The sequence below is a fragment of the Nuphar pumila genome, chromosome 17 (assembly GCF_984573655.1).
Source record: "Nuphar pumila chromosome 17, dmNupPumi1.hap1.1, whole genome shotgun sequence".
Taxonomy (NCBI): Eukaryota; Viridiplantae; Streptophyta; class Magnoliopsida; order Nymphaeales; family Nymphaeaceae; genus Nuphar; species Nuphar pumila.
In genome coordinates this window covers 14,267,743-14,294,139 of record NC_143265.1, presented here as the reverse complement: position 1 = coordinate 14,294,139, position 26,397 = coordinate 14,267,743, and the positions used below count along the sequence as shown (strand labels likewise).

Here is a 26,397-nt window from a genome sequence, read left to right as displayed (position 1 = left end):
TACCCCTTTAAAGGGATTCGCGTACCCCTTTAAAGGGGGACACGTTTCAGATGCTTAACACATTAAAGACGAGTTTGCCCTTTTTTAAAAAAAAATTAACACGTGAGAAACAAAAAATTTAAAGGAAACATTTTCTTAATAAGGGCAAAATGGACATTGCATAAAACTCGTGAAAACACAAAACCAAAAGAGGGGTTTAGGGTTTTGTTTTTCACCTACCATCTAACTCCTCCCTCTCTCTCTCGCTCTCTCGTTTCCGGCCACCGACTTCCGAGTTTCAGTGACCTCTAGAAATTCTGACGACCTCCTCCACCGATGTCCGGCAATGAATATGTTCAGATACGCTCTCCTCTCACTCTCTCTATCTCGATTCTCTCCATCTCTTCTCTCACGCTCATCGCACGACTGCAACCCCTTCACAAGCCAAGCATGGCGACTCTCGTTCAAAGTTTTTTTTTCTTTTGTTTTTATTAAGGCAAGCTGGGGTCAGGCAGACCCTAACCATCTCTTAAGCCCCACCAGGCAGAGGGATTCCAGCTTTCAGCTTAGCACAGGACCCGCTTACCACATGGGATACCACCTCGGTGGTAAGCCCTCAGAGTTTTATGCTGCCAGGGTAGTGACTGCAAAACCTCTACGTCATATGCCATTTTTGTGAAATTTTCTATTACAAGGGGACATGATATGGGATTAAGTTGGAGTATCCCTGTGACGTATTGTAGCAGCAGGTACTGCAGATGGGAATCATGCCATCAGCACATGAGTTTTTGTTGTATTATGAAAATAGTGCTATGTTACATCTCCATCATTCTAATATAGCATGGAAAGAACAAGCACATTGAAATTGTCTGTATTAATTCTTGAAGAGTGAAAAGGTGTGCATTGGTAAATGAATAGTATGGCTAAATTACATGGTGTTAGCATGGTAAAGTAAACATTTGTTCATGGTAATATCTTGAGTCAGGATTTGTATATTTCATGTCATATGTGGAATAGCCATCTTTAATCAACCTTTTGCTTCTTAATTTTCCTCAAATTGACATATTCATGTAGAGTATTGGTGTAATTATGTATTAGGAATAAGGGTTAATACAGTATTTTTTTATCATTCTTGTAGGTTTTAAGTCATTTTTACGAGTGCCTGAATCCTGATCAGATTGATTGGATCACTTTTATTATTCTTTCACTGTTGGATATATATGGATTATTGTTTTCAATTTCAAAGTCAATGAAAAACATGTTCTGCCTCTACAAGTTGTCTTATGGTTTCATTATGGTGTCTGATATTGGAGACTTCCATTCTCTCCTTGATCTCTTGAAGTGACTTTGCTTTATGTGAATTCTGAACTTACATGTTGATCAAGTGTACCGAGCATGATAAAAGAAACAAAAGAGATACTTATAAGTATATTATATAAAAAATATATTATAGGAAAATTCTTGAATTCATATTATAAAAATATATAAGTTGTAATATGAAAGCATATTATACAAAATGTATACCGAGAATGATTGAGCTTATCATCCCTATTAAGTATGAATTCTTTGATATACCGAGCCTGGGCACACCCAGGCTCGGCTCATTTACTCTATCAGAAGAGTGGGGCAACTAATATGCTGCAGCTAGTTGTTTAAATAAATGCTTGAAAGTTGCAAATGATGCATTTGTTAGATAATTGCAACTTATATTATTTATTGTCTTAAATACATGTTTTATTTTGTCAACAATGACATAAATCTTATTTTTTGATAAAATAAAACTATATAATTACATTTTTGCTTCCCTTTCGATTCTTATTCGCTTCCCTTTCGCTTCTCATTCGAATCCTATGTCGCTTCCTTCTGCGCTTCTTAGGTCGCTTCTGAGACGCTTCCTGGTTCGCTTCTAAGTCGTCCCGCACTTCCCGCTTCCTAAAATTTTAGAAGTGCCTCGCTTCCCCCTTCCACTTCCCGCTCCTGCTTCCTCGACTGCCAACTCTGTAATAACCACAAAAGGACCAATAAGAGAAACCCCCAATAACTTAACTATTGTCTTACAAAAGGACCACAAAAGGCATTTATTAAAATGAATAACTCCCATAAGAAATCATGCTCAATATCTTATGCGCGAATAGCTATGTCACATGGGTGCGGGTGCGGGCGCGGGTGCGGGTTCGGGTGCGGGGATTCGGCACTTCCAAAAAACCCGGGTGCGGGGGTGCGACAGGGGCAAAAATGTAAAATATATATATATATATATATATCAAGGGGGTCAGCAGCTCTGTCAGCTGTCAGCAGCTGACAGACAGCTGCTGCGGCTGACAGCAGCTGTCAGCAGCTGCTGCAGCTGACAGCAGCTGCTGTCAGCAGACTGCTGCAGCTGTTCTGACAGCTGCTGCTGCTGTCAGCAGCTGACAGACAGCTGCTGTCAGCATTACTTTTTTAAAAAAAAATTTCGCAGCCCATTTGGGCAATTTTTTTTTAAAAAAAATAAATCCAAAACAAGAATGGACCAAAATGATCCTGAGTGCGGTCAACGCACCCAGGATAGGGTTGACCGCACCCGGTGCCGCACCCGGACACGCACCCGCGTCGAGTCGCGTCGACGCGGGTGCGGCACCCTGCTAGCCGAATCCCTGTGACATAGGCGAATAGACAATCTCATTCATTATGTAAGGCAATCACAAATTCACAAGGATCAAATATCAATATAAAAATTATTTATTCATAAGCTAGATCATAATTATTAATACTTCATAAGCTACTTTAAGTTTTACATAAGAATACACCAAGAGTAAATAAAAAAAAATTAAACACAAGTTAAGCAAAATTTCATAAGATCATACTTGTGAAAGACACACAACACCATTTCAAATTATTTTAAAATATATGACAATTTTTTAAAAAGAAACAAAAAAAAGTTCAACAATAAATACAAACATGATTTGACAAAAAAAGTTTAAATAAAGCATCTAAATGCCAACAATACATGCTCAAGAATACTAGATCATATAGGTACATATCAAGTAAAGCAAGTTTTGAAAAACTAAGATTCGAACTAGATTTCATAAAAGCATACACATATTTAATTTTACAAGATCAAACAAATATTATAAACCTTATAAAATATTTAATAAAAATAAATTTAATGATAATTTTTTTTAAAAACATTTAAAGATTTAATCTTTTATATAAGTAACAAATAATTTTTCAAAGATAAGGAAAATAGTTGTTTTCTAATGCATAATGCATGGGATAGATAACACAACTAATACTTGAAGATATAAGATACATACCGGGTCAAAATTTCTCTTTAATCCAAGCCACACAACAATCACAAATCTTTCACGGAGCACAAAATCGAACCAAAGAATCCTAAGACCCAAAAGAGGCAAAATACCAAGAAGGTTTTCTTGGCTCTGATACCATGTAATGAAATATGCGAAAATACAAAATGAGGGCCTCTTGGGGCTTACAAGATCATAAACACAAAGTGCACATGCACATACATAAGTCCAACTAAGAGACAATACAAGAGCACAAAGGTACAACACAAACACTAAGTGCATTCAAGACATTAAAGAACTAAAGAGAATAATACAAAACATAAAAGATATTCATAGAAATGAAAAGGGATAAAAGCCCCTATTTATACACATACAAGAGAGAGGGAGACTTCAATAGAGCTGTTGGACTGTTCCGACAGCTCTATTGACTAGTCAACTCTAGGTTTATTTGTCAAAAAAAAAAAACGACAACTATATTTGGTATTTAACCAAATAGTCCCTATAAAAACATAAAAGGACAAAAAGAAAAGAATAAAGTAAAGACCCTAATGTGCTCTTAATGAGCACAACCTATTACAAAGATTGAAATGACCAAAATACCCCTAATGGGTATTTACCTATTACATCATTATAAATAAAATATAAATATACATATATATGAATATATATATATATATGTATATATATATGTATGAAAATACAATATATATATATATATATACAAGTACAACTTAACAATATCACGAAAGAACAATATTACATCATGAAAATGTCATAAAATTAACATAAGAATTTTCAGGCCATGTGAAAATTTCATGATTTTGAAAAATCTTGTTATCTTCTTTAGTAATTTTTGTTGATAAGTAGAGATTCAAGATCTTGGAGATATATAAGATGTGATATCTACTGTCTACCTTGTGAAGATATTGCTATGACTTTATGCTTGTCATAGGGGACATAAAGAAGTATCCCTTCTAATAGCTGTCAGTCCCATTATTTGTATTATAATGGATGGTTCCTTTTAGTATTAAGAAATGTTGCTATCCTACGTTAAGTGTTGTAAAGCATCTTTTGGCTCTGCCTTGAGTGGTTGATCAAAATGTGTAACACTCCAAAATCCCGAACTTGTAAATTTTACGAAAATTTTGAAATTTTAACAATCAATCCTTTTTCAGAGTTGAAAATGACAGTTCAGCTAAAACAATGTTTGAAAAGAACAAGTCGGTGAACCTTAGGCGGATTATAGGCGAATTTTTCATTCAACAAATTGGGTCCCCATTTTCATACATCCATTTAAAACCATGAGGATTCAAAACAAGGTTTTATATAGAAAGAGTTATTACAAAAAGTCATTATACAAAATTACAAAAGTGCTCAGGAGCGAACGACAGAGAAAGTGAATTCTTGATATCATCGCGCCATCTTCTGCAGCATTAGCCTATTCATCACCTGTATCGCATAAAACAGGTCAGACTCATGAAAGCCTATTAGGTGCATTGATATCAGACAAGACTAACATATGCATTATCAGATTTCACAACATTCGGTTTCAAAAGAAGCAGAGTGAACATCATAATCTTGTTTCGATAATTAACGACCTATGAGTACTCAAAGGACAAAACATAGAAACAACTGAGATTGTTCGGTGATTTATTATTTTATGTAAATTATAACCCGAACGACTAGTTGAGTCTGCTCCAATGGAGACGATTTCAGAGACCGAGAGAGAATTCTCTAAAGGTGGGAATAAACGGGGGACGTATCCGAACTTCTGCAGAAGTCAATAGGATCTACCACCTAATATAATATTTGGTAGTCCAATCCCCTAACTCCGATTACCGAGGACGCCGAGCCATTGCCACTCGAGAAGCATAGTTGTTAACTTGTCCATCGGAGTTTGTACTTCTTATCCTCTCTCTTGACAGAACCAAAGGATGAATGGGTGTGTCAGGTCTTTTTTTTATCTGACAACCCATTCAATATGCTCTGGTCTTTTAAACCAAATCGAACATCTTGCTTGTTAAGGCAATCATGTCTGCTTACATGATTAATGGTATATTATCACACATCGAGGTTTGTCATAAACCTCAAAACCATTCATCGATGTACGAACATGTTGTGCATGTCTGATAGTACTACAACGATGAAAATGATATTGATTTCTCAGAAAGAAGACCAATCACAACACTGAAAATCACGATTTCCCGCGCCTTAGGCGAGGGGCATATTCGGGTCATTTTGGATACAAAAAAGGACCTGACTTAAGTACGACTCAAGTCTTCATAGTCAAAGCCTTTGCATTATATTAGTTCGAAGTAGTGTTGTTAAAAACGTGCCTCAAGGCGCAAAAAGCGCACCTCGCCTCAAGGAGAGGGCCTTTTTGCCTTGAGGCGCACTCAAAAAGCGCAAAACCATAAAAGCGTACGCCTCATGTGCCTTGAGGCGTACTCATTGAGGCGAGGCGCCCCTCAACGTGAGGCGCGCATTAAAAAATCGGATGGCCCGGACCTGAGTCCGACCCGGACCCAGGCCCGTATTCTCGAAGGATCGAGAACCTGCGTCTTTAAAAAAGACACAGGCGCCTCGGGCGAGGGGCAAAGGCCCTCACTCCTTCTCTCTCCACTCCGTCCCCTCTTGTCCCCCGCGACCGCTGTCGCCGGCCACCACCCGCCGCCGGTCATCGCCTCTTCCACCTTCTTTCCTCTGCTGAGAAGGCGTCGACGACCCGTTGGCCACCACCGTCTTCTTTTCTCTGTTGCGAGGGCGCCAGTGACTCACCGCCACCGCCACCGCCGTCCGTTTTGGCGACCTCGACTGACATCCCCGACGCCGCCTTTCCTCTGCGTTTTCCGGTGACAGGTAAACCCTCTTGTTTGCTTCTTCTCCATGAGGGGTCGACCGACAGGGGGGCAGAGCCCCCTGTCGTCGCCTCTCGTCGGCAGGGGGTTACCCCCTGCCTTTCTTTTGGGGTCGATCGACAAGGGGGCGAAGCCCCTTGTCGTCGCCTCTCGTCGGCAGGGGGTTCCCCCCCTGCTTTTCTCTCTTGGTCGACCGACAGGGGGGCGGAGCCCCTGTCGTCATCTTTTGTGGGTAGGGGGTTCCCCCCCTATGCTTTTCTCTCTTGGTCGACCGACAGGGGGGCGAAGCCCCCTGTCTTTTTCTTTTTCGGTAGGGGGCTCCGCCCCCTGTCGCTCACCTTGTCGTTAGGTAGGGGGTTACCCCCTGCCTTTCTTTTTGGGTCGATCGATAGGGGGCTCTGCCCCTGTCGTCGCCTCTCATCGGCATGGGGTTACTCCCTGCCTTTCTTTTGGGGTCGACCGATAAGGGGGCTCTGCCCCCTGTCGTTACCTCTCGTCGGCATGGGGTTACCCCTGCCTTTCTTTTGGGGTCTACCAACAAGGGGGCGGTGCCCCCTGTTGTCGCCTTTCGTGGGCAGGGGGTTCCCCCCCTCTGCTTTTCTCTCTTGGTCGACCGACAGGGGGGCAAAGCCCCCTGTCTCTTTCTTTTTCGGTAGGGGGCTCCGCCCCCTGTCGCTCACCTTGTCGTCAGGCAGGGGGCTCTGCACCCCCTGCCCTTCTTGCTTTGCCGGCAGGGGGCTCCAACCCCCCTGCCATTTGCCTTGTCGACAGGGGGTTGGAGTTGGTTCTGCTTTCGTTCTGTTGATTGTGCTTTGTGCGTTGACGATTTTTGTAGTTTACTTGATTATGGTGCTGGTTCATTAACAATTCTTTTCTGTTTCTCCTTTTTTATCCTTTTCGTATGTAATATCTTTCTCTACTTTACGTTGCTTTGTTCTGTGAAAAAATTCATGCAAATGTTTGAATCGATTAGGATTGTAATACATTCCTGTGGATTGCTGAACTTGTATCTTTACTTTTAGTTGCTAATCTGTGTTTGCATCACTACTAATAGTTCTCTGCATCGGGTGTCTTATTTTTTTGCTTGCATTTGCCATCATTTTCTTGTTAAGTTTATTTTCAATCTCTGAAATTTTATTTCCTGTATTTAGATTAGAATTTAGTTGTTAATTTATTAATTATCGTTTTTAGATACATTAATACTAGTGAGACTAGTTAAAAAAAACTGCAGTACATTAATACTTATGTTGAAGTTTTAGTGTAATACAGTATGCTGATTTTTAGATTTCTTTAAAAATCTGACTAAACATGACAAGTTTTGAATGTGGTATGTGTTTTCAACTAAAAGAACTAAAGAGATCACAATCATGGGTTTGGTTTACAAAACTTGCAACGGACCAAACCTAGTTAAGATGGACAAATTACTTAAAGGACCTTTCAACTCACATTATATTTTGATAGATTTGCAACTTCCTGACTACTATGCCTTCAGTTAGCATCTTGTATATTAGTCTGTTACATTACAGAAGAGTTATGTATGCCGTCATTGTTTTGTTTCTATTACTTTGGCACACATGAGGAAGGTAGCTCCTGTTGCTCAATTATGTAATGGAGCAGCCATAATTAAATAAAATGATTGTGCCAAATCATGGACAAGCTTATTTGGTCTTTTTGGTTGTGGTTCCCTTTGTCTATTTTGCGTTTGTTTTCATGTAATGTGGTCAGTAGAATGCATGATGTTAATATATATTTTGTTATATGTATTTTTGCAGTTGAACAATGGCAAAAGATGTAGGATGAGATCGTGGAGTTAAAGTTCCAAATCCTACTAAAGATCCCAAACTCGTAGGACATGTAATTTGCAATTACTGTCATAAAGAGACTATAGGAGGCTTCTATAGGCTAAAACATCACTTAGCTGACACAAAACATGGTGTAAGCATGTGCGAAGCGGTTCCACATGATGTGAAAAGATGTTTTTAGAATCATCTAAAGGATCAGAAGCAAAATAAAGAAGAGTTAGAACAAAACAAGTTGGATATCGGGAGAAGTGTCTATTTTGGATCATCAACAGACGATAATGTGAATAAAGAAACTAGTGGATCATGTAGTGATGCAAAAACAAGTACAGGTGGTCCTATGGACCTTTTTGTGAACAAAGAAGCACGACAAACCACAATAAACACTGTTTTCAAAAGGGATAAAAGAAAAAATGTATGTCGTGCCATTGGTAGATTTTTTTATGCAAATGCCTTATCATTTAATCTTTGCAACAGTCCGTATTTTGGTGCAATGGTAGAAGCTATTGCAAATTATGGGCGAGGGTTCAAACCGCCTTTTTATCACGAGATCAAAACGTGGATTTTGAAGGACGACGTAGATTGTACTCATGAAATTTTAAAAGAGTTAAAAAAAATGGCCAAAGGTTGGTTGCAACATTATGGCAGATGGTTGGACAGATGAAAAAGAAAGAAAATTAATTTTCTTGTGAACATCTCATCTGGGACAATATTTTTGAAGTCCGTTGACATCAGCGACATGGAAAAAAACTGGTGCAAATTTGTAAGTTGTTTGAAGAAGTTGGTGAAAGTAATGTGGTGCAATTCATTACAGATAATGCACCAAATTATGTGGTAGCTGAGAATATGTTAACAGCAGGAAAAACATGTTTTTGGATACCATGTGCAGTGCACTGCTTGGATCTTATGTTAGAAGATATTGGAAAGATATCAATTTTTAAAGATACAGTGGAAAAGGCAAAAAAAAAGTACAAGATACATTTATAGTCCTACATGGGTATTAAATTTAATGAAAAAATTTACAAAGAAGAAAGAACTTCTGCGTGCAGTCGTCACTCGTTTTGCCACAACATATCTTACACTTCATAGTATTGGATGTTATAAGAAAGAGTTAAAGTCGATGTTCTTATATTCAAATTTTAGATCATCTAATTACTATAAGAAATCTGATGCTAAGAACATTTCTTATATTTTTATCATATGTAATTAAAGCTACACTACCTCTCGTGAAAGTGTTGCGACTCGTTGATGCAGACGAACCTGCTATGAGATTTTTGTATGAGGCAATGAATAGAGCGAAGGAGGAAATTGCTTCAAACCTTGACAATGTCGAAAGAAAATATAAACCTATTTGGGATATCATTGATAGACGATGGGACTTGCAACTTTATAAGTCTTTGCATGCAACTGCCTATTATTTAAATCCACATTTTCATTATGCTGACAACTTCAACCCTGATGGAGAAGTTATGAGTGACTTTTACGATTGTGTTGAAAAATTAGTTTGTGATGCAAATATTCGGTTGAAAATTACAACACAAATCGATGCATTTAAAAAGGCAAAGAGGTTGTTTGACAGAGAGGCAACTGTTACAACAAGAAAATTAAAAAGTCCTGGTAAGTTTGCAATTATGTTGTTATTTGTCAATATTTTTTTATATTTTTGTTAATTATGACATTCTTAATGTTTTTATCATTTTTTTATTATTTTATTTGAATGCAGCTGATTGGTGGAGTTCATTTGGGTACGAAAATCCTGAGTTGATGAATTTTGCAATTCAAATTCTAAGTTTGACATGCAGTGCATCGGGCTGTGAGAGGAATTGGAGTACATTCTCATTGGTTTGTGACTTTTTGTTTTATTTTTGAAATACATTTTTATAAGTTTAATTATCTTACATTTGATTATCAATGATTTGAAATTATAGGTGCATACAAAACGAAGGAATAGACTTGAACAAGAGAAGATGAATGCATTGGTTTTTGTAATGTACAATATGAAATTAAGAGAGAGAAATATGAAGAGGAGGGCTACCAAAGACCCTATATGTCTAGATCATATAGACTCAGACGATGAGTGGATTGTGGAGAAGGAAGATCCAGTGTTGCCAAGTGATCCCAATTGGTTGGATGATTCATGGTTGGATCTGAACTTTGACATAAATGCCATTGAGCATGTGCCTATTGAAAAAGTCACTTCACCTCATGTTTCACAAAGTGGTTCTAGGCAAGACATGTCTTCAAGAGATCGAGGTAAAGTTATATTCCTTTTACCTAGCTATGAATATAAATGTATTTTTTTAATTACATAACATAAATATTTAATACCTGATTTTTTATTGAAGAAAAAAGAAAAGCAAAAGAAGTAATTGAGGACGTGGATGAAGAAAGTGTAGATGATGAAGAGTCAGAGAATGAAGATGAAGGAGAACCTATTTATATGGATTCTTCAGATAATGATATTGAAGACTTGGATATTGATGATGACGAGACACAACAAGAGCCTAGGCTCTAATTCATATCATAGAGCTATTGACCATTTATATGTTTTTGGGGTCTTTCAGTTATAATTGTGAATGTTAACACTCTCATTTTGAAGAGTTTTGGACAAATACATTAACATTTGGTTGTTAATGTTAACATGCACTTTCTAATTATGACGATGTTGTTAGTGCTAATATGCATTTTGTTGTTAATGTTAGTTTTTTATTGAATGAATGCTCATATTTTATTTCTTAGATACTTACATAGATCAAGTTGTTGCATTAATGTTATTTTTACATGTTAATCTCATATTTTTTCCGTATTTATTTGAGATTTTTTATTTCGTGTTGGTTGGTGCTTCATCAATAAAACATTTCTTATTTATTTATAATTTTAGATACTTTTTATAGTTTTTTTAAGTTAAATATTTTTTTTTGAGGCTTACGCTTTGCGCCTCAAGGCTTATGCCTCGCCTCAGATTTTGGTGGAGCGCCTCGCCTCGCCTCAACGCTTTTCACAACACTGGTTCGAAGAGAAGACTTAGTTGTGAATGTCCGAGTCGTGTTAATCTCAACTTATGTTAAAGTTCGAACCAGGTTAGAAAGGCATTTTGAAGAACACTCCAACGCTTAAGAATTGTTCAATCAGAACCGACGCAACAACCTTGATGCATACGAGCATGAGAGCCTTATTTTGTTCATAGGATAAGCGGCGCATGTGTACGTTGAATATCACAAACATGCGAATGTAAAACACTTGTTTTATTTTACGAGACATCGGGGTATGCGAACTTGAAAACTCATATGAAGACTCTTTTGGAATTGAGTTAAAGCGAGGATGCACAAATCTGCGTCTTTAAATAAATACTAGCGTAATTTAAAGTAGGTAGGAGTATGCAAAACTGCGTACTCTAAATAAATGTGCGCATAATTGAAATAGAGCTAGCGTACGCAAAACTGTGTACTTTGATTAATTATATATGTATTTAGGATCCATATATATTAAAGCAGAAGCCTTAGCATATAACAGCTCGACGAGAAAGTAAATAGCATAGAGCGGGGCCTGGTGTGTGAAACTACGCATCAGGTTAAGTAAATTGCGTAAAACAGGGCCTGGTGTATGAAACCACACGTCAGGCTAAGTAAATTGCCTAAACAGGAGACTGTGCACGTAGCAACGCAGTGACAAAGTAAATAACGTAATTTAAATGGGACAAGAATATGCAAAACTATGTCCTTGAGTTAAAAGTGTATATATATATATATTTGATGTAAATATATATATCAGAAATGTTTCGCGGTCGTCATCGTATACAACTTTCTCCTACCTTGGAGATGGTTCAAATATCTGATGGTTCTGAGCATAGGTTCTTAAAAGCTCGTGCCTCGGTAAGTGTGTCTCGTTCATTGCGCTGATATGGAGTGCTAAAAGGATTTTATTATGCTGCACAAAGAATGGTGTTAAAATCTTATATTAGCAGATGATGCGACGATTGTGTTGCAGGGGTTGAACTCGAACTCAGTTCAAGCCGATTGGACAGAGCCGGGCCTGCTTTGGAAAGGATCGAGTTTGCTCGATTTACGAGTCAGAAATCCCAAGTTTGAGCCGGCTCGGTCTAACCGAGCAAGATCTAGAAAGAAAGGGAAGGGGGGCTCGGTACAAGAAGTCGAGCTGGCTCGGTTCAAAGGGAGACAAGGGACCCAGGGTCTAAGACCGAGCCGAGCTTGATGGCCTTGGCTGAACGCAGCTTGGCTGGGTCAAGCAAGAGGCAACTGCCTCTGACCGAGCTGGGCTCGGACCAAGGAGAACCGAGCTGGGCTCGGACCAAGGAGAATCGAGCTGGGCTCGGACCAAGGAGAACCGAGCTGGGCTCGATGGTAGCCATGCTCAGCTCGTCTGCACTAGACAAGGCAGGCCAAGGGAGGGTTGGCAGGGTCTGACCAAGTTGGCTCTGTGAAATTGAGTTAGACTCGACGCACTCGAGCTGGCCCGATGGTGGTAGACCGAATCGGGCTGAGCTCAGCCTTAGCTGAGTTCAGCTCGGTTCGACCCAACTCGAGACAACAACATTAGTAGAAGTTGTTGCTGCTCGAGCGCAACAAGGGGACGAGGGAGAGGGCTCGACAGTCAGGCCGAGCCGCGCCGCGCCTGGTCCTCATTAGAGGTAGGACTGAGCCTAGGCTCGGTCCTCCTAGAGAGGGAATTGAGCTGGGCTCGGTAGGATGGCCCAGGGGGAAGCAGCAGCAGGATGCTGCTGCTGTCTCCAAAAAAAGAAAGGGAAAGGGGTGGAGCGGCACCGAAGGTGGCGGAACAGAGGAAGAGAGGCGGAGGTGAGTGGGGTGCTCAGCCTCCGCCCTGCAAAAGCCAACGAGAGAGGGTGCCAAGCGCCCTCTCGTTCGACGGGCCAGAGCCACCTAGGATGGTGGCTTTGGTTTTTCGATGGTGAAAGTAGGGGGAGAAAGGGGGTGACTGCAGGGGAGAGGGAGTGGCGTCAGCCACTCCTAGCCGCCCCACCAGGAACAGCAGCAACAACAGCAGCCTCCAACTGCTGCTGATTCTGCGTGGAAAAACACAGGGCACCCTCTCATCTGGTGAGCTAGAGCCATTGCCATTGATGGCTCTTGTTTGCCGGCAATTTAGCAAGGATGGAGAAGAAATGGGGGAAGTAGGTGAAGAAACAAAGGAAAAAGGTGAGGGTGGTGGAGCTCACCTACTGGGATCATGGTGCCAGTGCTCGGTGGCGCACGAAAGAGGAAGAGAGAGTCAGAGAGAGAATGATCAGAGAGAGGGAGAGTGAAATAAGAGAGAGAGAGAGAGAGAGAGAGAGAGAGAGTGTTCAAATAAAAAAGAAACCCCCCATAGGGTGTTTAAATAGGGGAGTTGGTCTGGGGATGTGGACAGGCGGTGTCGACATCCCTGATTGGATCTGGGTCGGATCCGATTGGATCCAACCCAAAAGGTTTGGGTATGGGTCAGGTTTTGGATTGGGTTGGGTCCAGTTGGACCCAACTCAATCCTTTACTCTAATATATATATATATATATATATAATTAGGTCTTCGCATGTTTTGAGCATGAATCCCTATTTTTTGATCTAATTCTAGACTCCAAATCAATATGGATCTCTTTTGGATCCAAGTTGGTTTGAGGTTGGATCCATCTCATGGATCCAGACTAATGTCTTTTTGGTTTTGAGTGCTCCAGATCTCCCCAGAGTTCCGTTTTTTCTGAAATACTCTGTACCCGAATCTAGTCCACTAAATGGATCCGAGTTCCTTGTTATACGCTGTATAAGCTCGAACCCATACTAGATCCAAACATAATAAACTAAGAGATTCAGTGAATCTCACAAGTGTCAAAAGTACTATCAGAATTGGGTTTCATGGATGTCTATTCGCGGGGATCTTCTATCAAGATCCCGATCCATAATGAGTTTGATTAAGCTCTATATTTTTTTAACATCCAAAAGTTTATCGATTTATTCATGGTCGATGAATTTTTATAAAATACTAAAAATAAATGATCATGCATATATTTTGTATTTTATACATATATTTTTATGCATGATTCAGTGAAAATTTGCATTAAAAACTCATTCTTATCAGTGTTTTTGAGAAACTGCTTTAAATTTGAAAATAAAGGCAAAATCACATATTTAAAGCTCTTTTCTGTGTTTTTCAGTGTTTAGATTAGTTTAGTACTATTTAAGTTGTAGTCTAATTAGATTAGGAGTTAATTAATTAATTTTAATCAGTTTAGAAGTAGTCTCTTTTTGGAAAACACGTTTTCAGAGGAAGACCCTTTTTGGAATCGTTGAAAATTATTCGGACTTCCATAGAAATCGTGTAACCTAGAATTTTTAGTATAAATATTATTTTTTTAGTTGCAGCCCATATTTTTGCCTCTCGAGAAAACGCAAGCCTCTTCTCTTCTCTTACTTCTCCTTCTCGTTCTCAATCGGTTCTCCTTCGATCTCTTCCTTTCTCCCCCGGTTTCATCTTGCTTCTAACGTTTCTCTGGCACCGGTTCTTCTCACCCCCTCTCGACGGAGGCACGTACAGCTCGAAGGTAAGACCACTTTCTTTTTCTCAACCCCTCCGTCGAAAACGGATCGCAAGGTACGTTCCCGTCTGTCCGTAGTTTCGTAGTTAGATTAGTGTTATTTCTTTCAAGGCATACATTCATCATGTTTCATCATTGCATATAGTTTAGTTATTCATTGCATAATCATTGCATATAGTTTAGGTTAGTTTTATTTTATCATCTGAAAATAAAAATAAAAATAAAAATAAAATAAAATAGCTTAAGTTAGTTTTAGCTGATTTTCTTGGTCTTCGGGCCTAATTTTTTTTTTGTGTTTTAATCGAGTCGGTATGAGTAGTTAGATCCTTTTCATTAATCACATTATTTTCAGTAGGATAGTAGTTTACTTAATGCTTGGGTAGTGTTCTTGACGTTTGTTAGCTATTAAATTAGTTTCTTTTCACGTATTAGAATAAAATAGGTTAATCGGTGAAAGCAAAAGTAGTTAAATAAATTCTTTTTTACTCAACCGAGTAGTTAGTGTTATTTTTCTTTATCAGCAGTTAATGTCAAGTTAAGGTCAGAATCTTTAATTGCAATGTTCAGTAGATATGTGATCGGTATTCATTAATTATCATTTTGTCTTTTTTTATTACTAATTGTCGTTGAATTGGGGTATCTTGATTTAACTTTTGGTTTATTGTTATTGCCTTACATCAATTGTTGTCAATTAGTTAGTTTAGTTAATTCATATTATTCAGGTTAGCTCCAGCTAGATTAGTTTTATATTGCCTAGTCAATACATACTAGCTATTTCTTGTTTTAATTTATTATTAGTCTTATCTTGAATTCGGCTAATTGAGTATTGATTGTTTAAGTAGGCTAGTTTTTTTTTATGTTTAGCTCCAGACTTGTTAATTAGCTTGTTAGTCATCCCATATAGCAGCCCTATTTGTTTGTTAGTTATTTAGCATGTTAGTAGTTTAGTTTTACTTTCTTGATTTTTGGTTATTTATTTTCTTAATTTCTTAGTTAGATTATCATTAGTTTATTACAAGTTAGATTTCATCAAGTGTCAGTTAGATTCACGTTTTTTTTTATGTTCTACTAATTGGTTTTATTTAATTCAAGTAAGTAGTAGTTAATTTAATTAACATTTTTGTAAGTAGTTGTTTCATTTGTTTTAAGTTAGTTATTTAGTTGCATAGTTATAGAATCTCATAATTTGTTGCATAAATTAGTTTCTTTCTTGATTAGTTTGTTTTGCTATTTTGTCATTTAGTGCTTAGTTTGTTACAGTTTAGTTCATACTTGATTAGTTTGTTTTGCTATTTTGTCATTTAGTGCTTAGTTTGTTATAGATTAGTTCATATTTGTTACATGTAGTTAGTTTGTTCTTAGTAGTTAGATTCTTGTTTTTGTGATTTTTCTTTGAATTAACATTGAATTTCTGTCTAGTTTTTTTGTGTTTTGTTCATGTTTTATGATTTTGTTTTGTAAGGAAGCAGTTAGACGTGCGGTGAGCCCTCAAATGAGCCCTCTGAGGTTCCCTCAAAAGGCCCTTTGAGCTCCTCAGGGAGCCCTCAATAAGTAAAGAAGAACATAAATCAAACACATCAAAGGGACTAGAAGCTCAAGCATTGAAGACCCTTTTTCTTTTATTTTTAGCTTAGGATTTATTCATTTATTCATTTTGGGTTTGTAATAAGACCGTTTAATTATTTGTTTAAGCCCTTCGCAGAGGGCCGTACTCTTAGTTAATTAATTAATTAATTCTTTTATTTTTCAAGGCAATAAAGAATAGATAGTTTCCTGTTGCGTACAAAGTTGTCTCCCGTTCCCTGAGATCAACCGGACTCCACTACTCGTGTGAGCCGGTTTTTAGTATTTGGTGTTTGGCTTTCACATTGTTTTTATTGAAAATATTGTTTTAAAAATCTATTTCATAAAACTCACACCAATAAACACAGAAAGTTTGCAGACTTTACTGAATGAGTGATCCATAGGAGACTCTGGATAAGATATTACTAGTCGCACATCTGCAACTATCCTTGCAAGAGGCACCTTCATGCTCTAATGCCCCTATGGTGTCATATATGATTGAAACAAATGTTCAAGGGAACAGTTTAAAGCTCCGGATGTCATCCATAACCTTTGAAAACAGGTTGATTGGTGTGCCTCTTTCAGTTGGAGCAGCACTCAGCATGGATGAGCATTATTAGTTATGGAGCAAAAGACCTTACTAGGTTATTGTCTTATCCAATTGTCAATATTCAAATTTGTTTCTGTGGCAGGTAAAATTTGGTCACCATTGATTATGCCAACACTTGGTTTTATGGACTTTTTTTTGGCTTAGGTAATATCGAAGTATTATAATTTGTAAGATATGCTCATACTTCTGGAATTTTCTTCAAACTAAAGAGAATTAATTTCTTAGTTGTTCGGAACAGTCTCAAGTTGATGCTTTTGGGTAAGTTCACCCTCAAAATATTCTTAGGGTAGTTACTAGGTTCTGGTCCACAAACCTTAGTTGAAACTGAAAATGGAACTTAGGTGCTAGGACCTGTATCTATTATTCTATTCTACTTTTTTTCTTTATTCTGATTGCTTCTTACTGTATTGTTTACTGCTTTATGTTAATCTCCTTGTTTACTTGTTTCTTTGATACTAGCTTTGTGTCTCACCTGCAAGACATCATCAATGAGCTGTGCTTGTGTTTTAGTCAAACTTAGGAGCTATTATTTTCTATTGTTACCAGTACAAGGGATATATTAGCATAACTGCTTTTCTGTTTCACATGTACCATATGCATCTTATTGCATTAGGCTATGCAGAAATACCCTTTCATTATTGGATACAGTTTTTCATTTATGTTTCTTTTACCGTGACAACAGCGCAAGGCGGATGATCAGCATAACTGGCGAATACTTCAAAATGAGAAACTTGCACATTTGAAGGAGCGGCTTCATTTTATGGAGATGCAGCTTGCTAAAGGTGTTGCCCACTTGTTGTTGTGCTGTGTCATGCAATATGGCAACACTTGAAACTTCTCCCATACTTTCTATAATTTTCACCTTTTTGCTATGAATGTTTATCTGCAGGTACGGCAATGGTTGAGAAGATGTCCCAGGAATCGAGGGTTCATGTTGAGTTGCTGAATTCTGCTTTTCTTATGGTTGTTAATATTTTCTTATCTCTAGTTGTTTATTGTTTTGTGGTTTTTGTGTTTCCTTCTCTAGCTTGTGATGGATTAAGTTGCTTCTTGTGTAAATATATCTTTTATGAAATTAATTATAAAATCAACTTTAGGCAAAGAATTTAATTAGAAATTGCTTTACTGCAGTTGGAGAGAAATGGTGTGGAACTGCTGGGAAAGTTCTATCCTAATCTCATTTGCACTCAGAGCTTGGGGCATGTAAGTTTTTGATAATAGTAAACACCTTGCTACAGTTATAATGCATACTGATGACATTTTCACGGTTAACCAATTGTCTGTTTACTGTTTGAGTAAACATAAGTTGATAAAATCTAAGGTCAAGGTGACATTTTCATGGTGTACAAAACTGTTCACATTGTTGAAATTGGCAGAAAAGGGAATTTGTTTTTGGGACCCACCAGTACAAGCATGAAAGAAAAAAAATACTATGCAATACAATCAAATATCATAACTTGAAGGAAACCAGTTGGGTGGTTTCCTTTCAGATACACTCAGATCCAAGTCTTTGCCAGCTGTTGTACAGTGTGGTTAATTGATCTATGGGTCCATTTGTAAATAATTCTGGGAGCTGGGAAGTCTAAATAAATAGTCCACAAATCATTGCATTTCACAACTCTGAAGTCCCCCTCTTCCTTCCAAAGCTCTTTTTATTCTCGCTGCATGATCAATTCTAGAAATCTCTAAAATCGCTGGAACACACCTAAGAGAATTTCGGTGTAATATTATAGGGCAGATGGGTCAGATGCAATTGTCATCCTTATTCATGTTGCATGTTTGTTCAAGAAACATTTTAAAGATAGTTCTGTAACAAAAATAAAAATTTAGACTGCACTTCATTGAAACTGATTAGGAGTTATTTATGATGGTTTTTGTCTCTTTATTGGACACAATAAGATCTTCGTACAAAACTTGTAGCGCTCTCAAATGAGCTTTAAGTATTGTCATACCTATCACTATCATTGTAGTTGATGTTATTGTAAGTAGTTTGTCAGGGATAAGATCAAAGATCAAGAGGTTGAGCTTCAATTCATCAACATTGAACAACGCGATTCTTACAACTTCACTACTGCATATTCCATCATTTGGGTGTCTAGGTGAAAGTTACCCTATTTTATTTCATACAGTTGTTGTGGGGCATTTTGAAGTGAACTTAATGGAATAGCAATTGCTGTTCTCTTTCCTATGTGCATGCCGTGATCAACTGTACTTTCTGGGGTATATCTTAAATCCAATGTGCTCTATATAATCACAATGAATATTAATACGTGTGATCCATTAATGCAAGGGATGGTTTCATCATCATCATCATCTCTCTCTCATGCACGCACACACCCACACACTAGGATAAGTAGAGAAGCTAGATGTGGCTCTAGTTATGATTTTTCACTGAATCAATTTTTTATTTTAATTCGTAGATGATATGCTTCTACATGTACTCATGTCCTTGTTCCAAGAATTTAACCTTTCCATTTCTCCCACTTGATTTTCCTATAATGAAAAGTTCAGACTTGAATGTACAAGAAGCACGAGGTTATCAGTTTATTTCTCCTGAATAGATGCAAGTGAGATTCATGGATTTGTATTAATTGCAGATGGCAATTACATCTGAACTTCTTCACAAACAATCTGTGGTCATAAAGCAGGTCTGCAAATTGTTCCCACAACGACGAGTAAGTAGTCCCAAATCATTTTTATACATTGAATCAAGATGGAATAGCTTATAAGCCATGTTTTTGGTTTTTAATAACCATAACAAAGTAAAAATTTTGCCGATCTTTCTTTTTTTCTTAATCAAGTGATATTATTCACCTGAATTGCTGTCAGGTTGTTGATCCTTTCCATCCTGAGGAACAATGCCTGATAACATTCTAACATAAAAATTTCTTGCAACTTGGTTATGGCATCTGTCCTGATACAAAAGATAAATTGATCACACAAGATTTTCTTTGAGAAACAGAATGACTGTAAACTTGATTATGAAACTTCACTGTTTGTACTGGATCAGGTATGTCAATGTGTAACCACTGCAATTAATGGCATATTTTAACACACATTTAATTAGTATGACCTTTAAGGGAGTTATAATAGTCTTTCTGGGCGATGATTGATGAGTATATTGCAGTTCAGAGGCTAAGTTTAGTCTCTTCTGGGTTGTCCTTGGGATCATGTAAATGTAGCCTGCATTATGCATTATCTTATTGGTTAAGCTATTTTGCTGCTATCATTGGTTAATGGGTTTTTTTAGTATGCTGTGCATTTTTCTAAGTTGAACTACTTAATGTGGACCTGCTTCTGCATTTGATGTTGATATTATTTATGGCATAAGACTTGTGTCCTATGTCACATAGACACGGCAAAAGGCCCCACGTCCCTGTGTCAACACGGCCCGACACGGGTACCGATACCAGGTGCTGCACGGGTACGTGCTGGGTCAGGTCCAACTGAAACCCAACCCCAACTCTCTCTCTCTCTCTCTCTCTCTTTTGCTATTTTTCCTGTCTCCACCCTAAACCAGCGGGTGAATAAGAAGAACGAGGGGAGGAGATGGTGAAAAAGCAAAGAGAGAGAGAGAGAGAGAGAGAGAGAGAGAGAGAGAGAGAGTATGGGCCCCCACCTCGTTCTTCTTCTTCACATAGAGATAGAGAGAGAGAGAGCAATGCTCCTTCGCTTGTTTGAACAAAACCAAAGGGGCGACCTGATGCGTTGCTCCTCTGCGCTGCACTACTCCTCGGTGAGCCTTCGATGCTGTCCTCCTCGCTTTTTTGATGCCTTTGCGCCGTGCTGCTCTCTGTAACTCTCTCTCTCTCTCTCATCACCACCTACTTCTGTTCTTTCTTTTCTACTGTTCCCCTTTCCTCTTCCTCTTATCCACCATGACGACTCTCTCTCTCTTTTATTTTATTTTCCTCTTCCCAACATCTAGCATACACTGTTATAACTGAATAATTCTTGGATCAGACCCAATCCTGATTTGAATTAGGATCATATCAGACCCAGGCCTGAAAGTGTTATATAAGAATCATTCTTGGATCAGACCCAGATCATATTTGAATTAGGCTTGGATCTGACCCAGGTTTGAATCAGGCCTGGGTCTGATCTGATTCAAACCTGAGTCTAACCTATATGGGAATCAGACCTGGGTCTGATCTAGGTCCGAGTCAAACTTGGGTCAAAGTCAAGATTGACATATATATATATAAACATTCTTGGGTCAAACCCAGACCTGTTTCTGATCCAGATCTGAATCAGGCTGGGGTCTGGACTCTGGTCTCGGTCCTAGTCAAACTTGGTTAAAAAGATTTTATTTTACGCCTTGTGAAAAAGATTTTATATCGCGCACTTGATGGACGACCATCATAAAAAAAAATTAATGTCAAGAATGAGTTTTTCCGCCCAAACGAGCAATAGCGGCGATAAAAATCATCGCTACTTGATCTTTAGTGGTGATTTTTGTCGCTGCTATTTGATCTTTAGTTGCGACTTTTGTCGCCGCTATTGCTCACTTGGTGAAAAAACTCATTTTTGACGTTGGCCGTCCATCAAGCGTGCGATGGACGGCCAGCATGTTCAAGTACGTGTCAAGTACCTAATGTTCAAGCACCTAAGCGCTCTCTCTTTCTCTCGGCTATATATATATATTATATATTATATATATATATGCTCATATGTTAGGTGCCAAATGATACATGCTAATTGGGTTTTTCTGCCCTTTCGGTGTTTTTTTCGCAGTTTCGACCCCATAAATGTGTCGGGCATGGTCGATTTACGAGAAATCCACACCTGGATCTGTTTTCAATAAAAAAGTTATTTGGAGCCTAAAAAAATTATAAAGATTTTGGACTATTGATTTTTTGAACCTTATAAAAACCTACCCATGTGTCGGAATTGAACGCTTCAAGAGCTGATCCCTATAAAATCAAGTACATAGATCACATATGTGCGGTCAGAATTTAAAAATAAAATGAAAAGGCTGAAAAACCCATTTATTACGTTCATTTCGCACCTAACGTGTGAGCAGCTACCAATCACTATATATATATATATATTCATGTACACATACGCATATGTATACACATACATGTACCAAGGATACATTTATCTTAACACCCTCTCTTAAACATACAGTGACTCATTGGAAGTTTGAAATTAAACGAAGAAACCCATTACATAACATGTCTCCCATGGACTTCATCAGGTTCTTCCGCTTAGTGCTTCTTTAAAGGGTGTTCAATCAAACACTCCATAATCCCAAAAAGGATCTTCAATAGCAACAATGCTTAAAGAATCTGCAAGAAGATATAACAAGAGCAGTCTAGCAAAAAATAATTATACGTATGTAACTTATGGAGAGAGGATGGCCGAGCACACAAACATACAATATGTAAGTCAATTTAACTTTTTCAAAATCATTTAAAGTAAAACATGATAGTCATTAAGACACGACTTTAAAAAGTTCTTAATTCTCAAAAGAACACACAAATTTTTCAAAGATAGATTTATAAGTCTTTAATGACTCTAAACATTCCTGAAAAGCATGCATTATTTTGGTACACATATATTTATCATATTAATACACAATGGACATGAAATATGTTTTTTTCAAATAATTATTAATACTATGAAGAAATAATTCACAAAAGAATTCAAATCTCAACACATTTTTACACAACAGAAGGTACAAGAAATGATTTTCATTATTTAACGAAGATCAATTACAGTTTTTGGAAGTAGTATCAGACATGCAACAAAGTCACTCATGGACCAATTTTAAGAGATAATAATAAACAATCTTTCAAGAGCACATCCTTAGAATCAGTTGGAAATTCAAACAAGGATTCTAATAAGGATCCACTCAAGTACAATAGAAGTGCACAAACACCAGTTTTACTAAAAAATAATACAAGTTGAGGACAATTTCAAGAGCAATCAGATGCACATAATAGCCACTATGGGCATACACATAAGAGATTTTACTAATGAAATGCTTAGAAAAGCATGTAATGAAGTATGTAGAATTCAAACAAAGTGCAAAAGCACATACAAGTCCAAGCGTGGACAATACAAAAGCATGAAGGCAAAATACAAGTACACCACTATGAGACAATACAAAAAGCCAACGAAGGGCAACACAAAAAGTAAAAAATATATTCTTTATTGAATATATGCTTGAAAAAGCATAAAATTATGCAAATTATGCAAGACAATCAATTATGGAATAACTCATGCAACTAAAGCATAATGCAAAATACATAAAAATATTTCAACAACCATTTCTCATAAAAGAGTAAATAAGTGTGAAAAAATTATGAAGAAATTAAAAAATCTCATACATCATAATGAATGAATTTTATAAATTAAAATACTAGTTTGGCCACCACAAGCAATCACCTTACTCGACCTCCAATCCTCAAAAATCAAGTGTATCAACGACTAGAACAAGAGCATAATCTCAATGCCATTTATGGGCTAAAAACACACACAAAAGTTTAATAAATATATCTTGACTATATATAATGACACTCAAAATGAGTGTATCAACTACTAGGATAAGAGTATAATCACAATGCCACTTATGGGCTAAACAAACACACAAGAGTGTGAATAAACTTCTCTTGTCTGCATATAATGGCACTCAACATGAGTGTATCGGCTACTAGAATAAGAGTATAATCACAATGCCACTGAGCTAAACAAACATACAAAAGTGTGGATAACCATCTTTTGTCTACATATAATGACACTTAACATGAGTGTATCAGCTACTAGAACAATAATATAATCACAATGTCACTTATGGGCTAAACAAATACACAAAATGTAAGAATAACCATCTCTTGTCTATATATAATGACACTTAGATAAGAGGCATAAGAAGTAGAAAACACTCAAGGTAAGAAATCTTATAATGAAAACACACTAATGTTATCAATAATAATATCAATTTTAACTATATTTCGAAACACCATGGTTTCAAAAATAGATGGCCATCACAGATAAACAATTACAAGCATCCATAATAACAATGACCATACAACAAATCAGTGATATAACACACTCAGATCCAGAGATCAAACAACTGTCAGTTATAGTCAAATCATAAGTTGATAATCTAAATTGACATAAAACGAAGTGCACACAACTCATCTCAACAAACATCTCTGAATCAACGAAAACATATATGGATCCAGAGGCCAATCAACTATCAATCAGATCTAAGACTGATGTCATCACAACACTCATAAACTTTGATAATTGCAGATTGATTAGATGATTTGAGGTGCACACATAATCACCTCAACGGCTAACTCAAAATACCAACAATAATGAGTTCAGAGGCCAATCAACCATCAATTAGACCCAAGACAAATGACATGTCACTCGTAACCCTTGGGAATCTAGATTAATAGGATGACATGAGGTGCATACATAACTCACCTCAACGACTAACCCTGACCCAACATCAAGGCCAAGAGAGATGATGCATCATATATAAAATTTTGTGATGGACAAAAACAATGCCATAAGAAAGCAATAAATACTCACGGAAAACAATTTCCAAATAGGTGAGTTTATATCAAATAACTGATTTGAAAAAACAAGTTTCAAATCAAATCCAATATAGTTAGATGAAAACCTTATCATAAGAATTAGTACAATTAGATGCATAATCAATATGTCAATCGATGCAATCACATGCAATGCAACATAGGATGTCTTATGACAATTTTTATAAATTTGAATAAGTAAATAAGCATGCAAATTACGATGCTTGAGAATCTTTAAAAAGATCATAAGTCCATTACTCAAGAAACAGGTGCACTAATGCACATCCAATAAATCTCACTAAATAGACAAGAATAACATATATAATCTTTAGATCTAAATCTACTATGAGGCAATTGAAGGCAGCATAGAGAGATTCCAAAAGAGCTAAGTGCATAATTACACAAATGCAAAACCACTAGTGGGCGAGATACAAAGAGCCAACTAAGAGCTATACATAAGCATAAAAATGTTGACATTATTGATAAAATGTTCTCAAAGAGCCATAGAAATTTTAAAACATACATAACTATGAACCCACATATGATCACATTAAACAAGATATTTTTCTCGTAATGCAATGAATATACAATCTCCAAGATGCAATACACAAGAAAGAAACCACTAAGATAAGCAGAAAAAAAGATTTGAGTATATGATAACAAGTCATGCTTATGCTATTCAATAAAGACTATTTGAGGTATATACCTAAAAATGCCTTAATCCAACACAAGTCATTTGAAAATAGTCTTACTTAATAAAACAATATCACTCAAACATATATGAAATAACACATTCTCATGATAATAGAAAGACCTTATGAGTGTTAAATTATGTATATATAAATATATATATATACATATACTTATATATATATATATACATACGTATATATATATAAGTATATATATACATATATGTATATATATACATATTTTTTTTTTGTTTTCTTATTCTCCAAATACCCAATAGGGGTATTTTGGTAAATCCCCATGTAAACTCTTCCCTTTCCTTTTTCTCTTCCTTTTTTACTTTTTCTTTTTTCTTTTCTTTTTTTCTTTTGCTTTTTGTAAGACCACAAGGGGCCCCACCCTTCTTGTCGTTGGGCCCCAACGGTCATATTTATGACCGTTGGGGCTCCCAACGACTAGATGGGAGCCCCCTTGTGGTCCCTTCTTATTGGCTTCCTCCTCTATAAATAGAGGAGGCTTTCTCTTGTAATGGCATTGGGTTTTTTACCCTCTTCTTTCTTTCTTCAATAATATCCAACTTATGACTTTAAGTCATTTTTCCTTTAGTGCGTTTTTTGTATACACTTCTAGTGCTTGTGTTCTTGGCTCTTGTGATCACTCTTAAGAAGTGGTTTGCTTTATTAGTGCTTCCACCCCTCTTCATTACATGGTATCAGAGCAAGGTTGGTGATCGGGCTTCTCTTTTTTTTTTTGTTTTCTTGGGACGTGTGCCTCTCAAGCTTTTGAAGGAAGAAAGACTATTCGGTACCTATGGAACGTGATTCTAAAGTTGAGCTTTCTTTTAAGCTCAATGGATCCAATTACCTTATGTGGGCATCCGCTATGGAAAATCATCTAAGAGGTAAGAAACTTTGGGGTTTTGTTATGGGAACTACTCCCGAACCCTCTCTTGTTCTCACTAAAATTGAAAATAGGGTTGAAAAAGCTTTAGATGGCGATGAACGCATCAAAGCTATCAATGACTATCAATCCAAAGTTGAGGATTGGGAAAGTAACCATGCTAAAATTTTGGCATGGTTTATGAACAATGTGGACCTCAAAACTTGTGCCAACATTGCTAAATTTAGAAGAGCCAATGAGGCATGGTTCTTTCTTAAGGGTATGTATACCCAAAAGGATCTTGCTAGACAATTTTTTTGTCAAGAAAAAATCTGTTCCACTAGACAAGCGGATATGAGTGTCCGTGACTACTTTAGCTCTTTAACCCCTCTTTGGGATGAGCTTGTTCTTCTTGAGCCCAAATGGGTGGCTCTGAAAGATATTGAGTTAAGAAGAGAACAAATTGAAAAGAAGGAGCATTTTTTTCAATTTCTCCATGGTCTTCGACCGGAATTTGAACAAGTTAGGGCATCCCTTCTCCATAGAAGTAAAGCCTTACCCATTGAGGATGCCCTTGCCAAAGTATGCCAAGAAGAAACTCGACTTGACCTAAGTATTAAGAGTGATGAAGTTTTGG

General features: G+C 37.2%; 1 protein-coding gene across 5 annotated transcripts in view; it reads left to right on the top strand.

The window, feature by feature from the left end:
• LOC149811687 (uncharacterized) overlaps positions 1–26,397 on the top strand; it is a 115,295-nt gene that overhangs the window by 35,201 nt on the left and 53,697 nt on the right. For all 5 annotated transcript variants that reach the window (XM_089993823.1, XM_089993820.1, XM_089993821.1 and 2 more), the window contains 4 exons: positions 17,324–17,423; positions 17,531–17,604; positions 17,773–17,844; positions 19,239–19,316. In XM_089993823.1, coding sequence (XP_089849949.1) covers positions 17,324–17,423; positions 17,531–17,604; positions 17,773–17,844; positions 19,239–19,316 — 324 coding nt within the window. The remainder of the gene's footprint in view (positions 1–17,323; positions 17,424–17,530; positions 17,605–17,772; positions 17,845–19,238; positions 19,317–26,397) is intronic.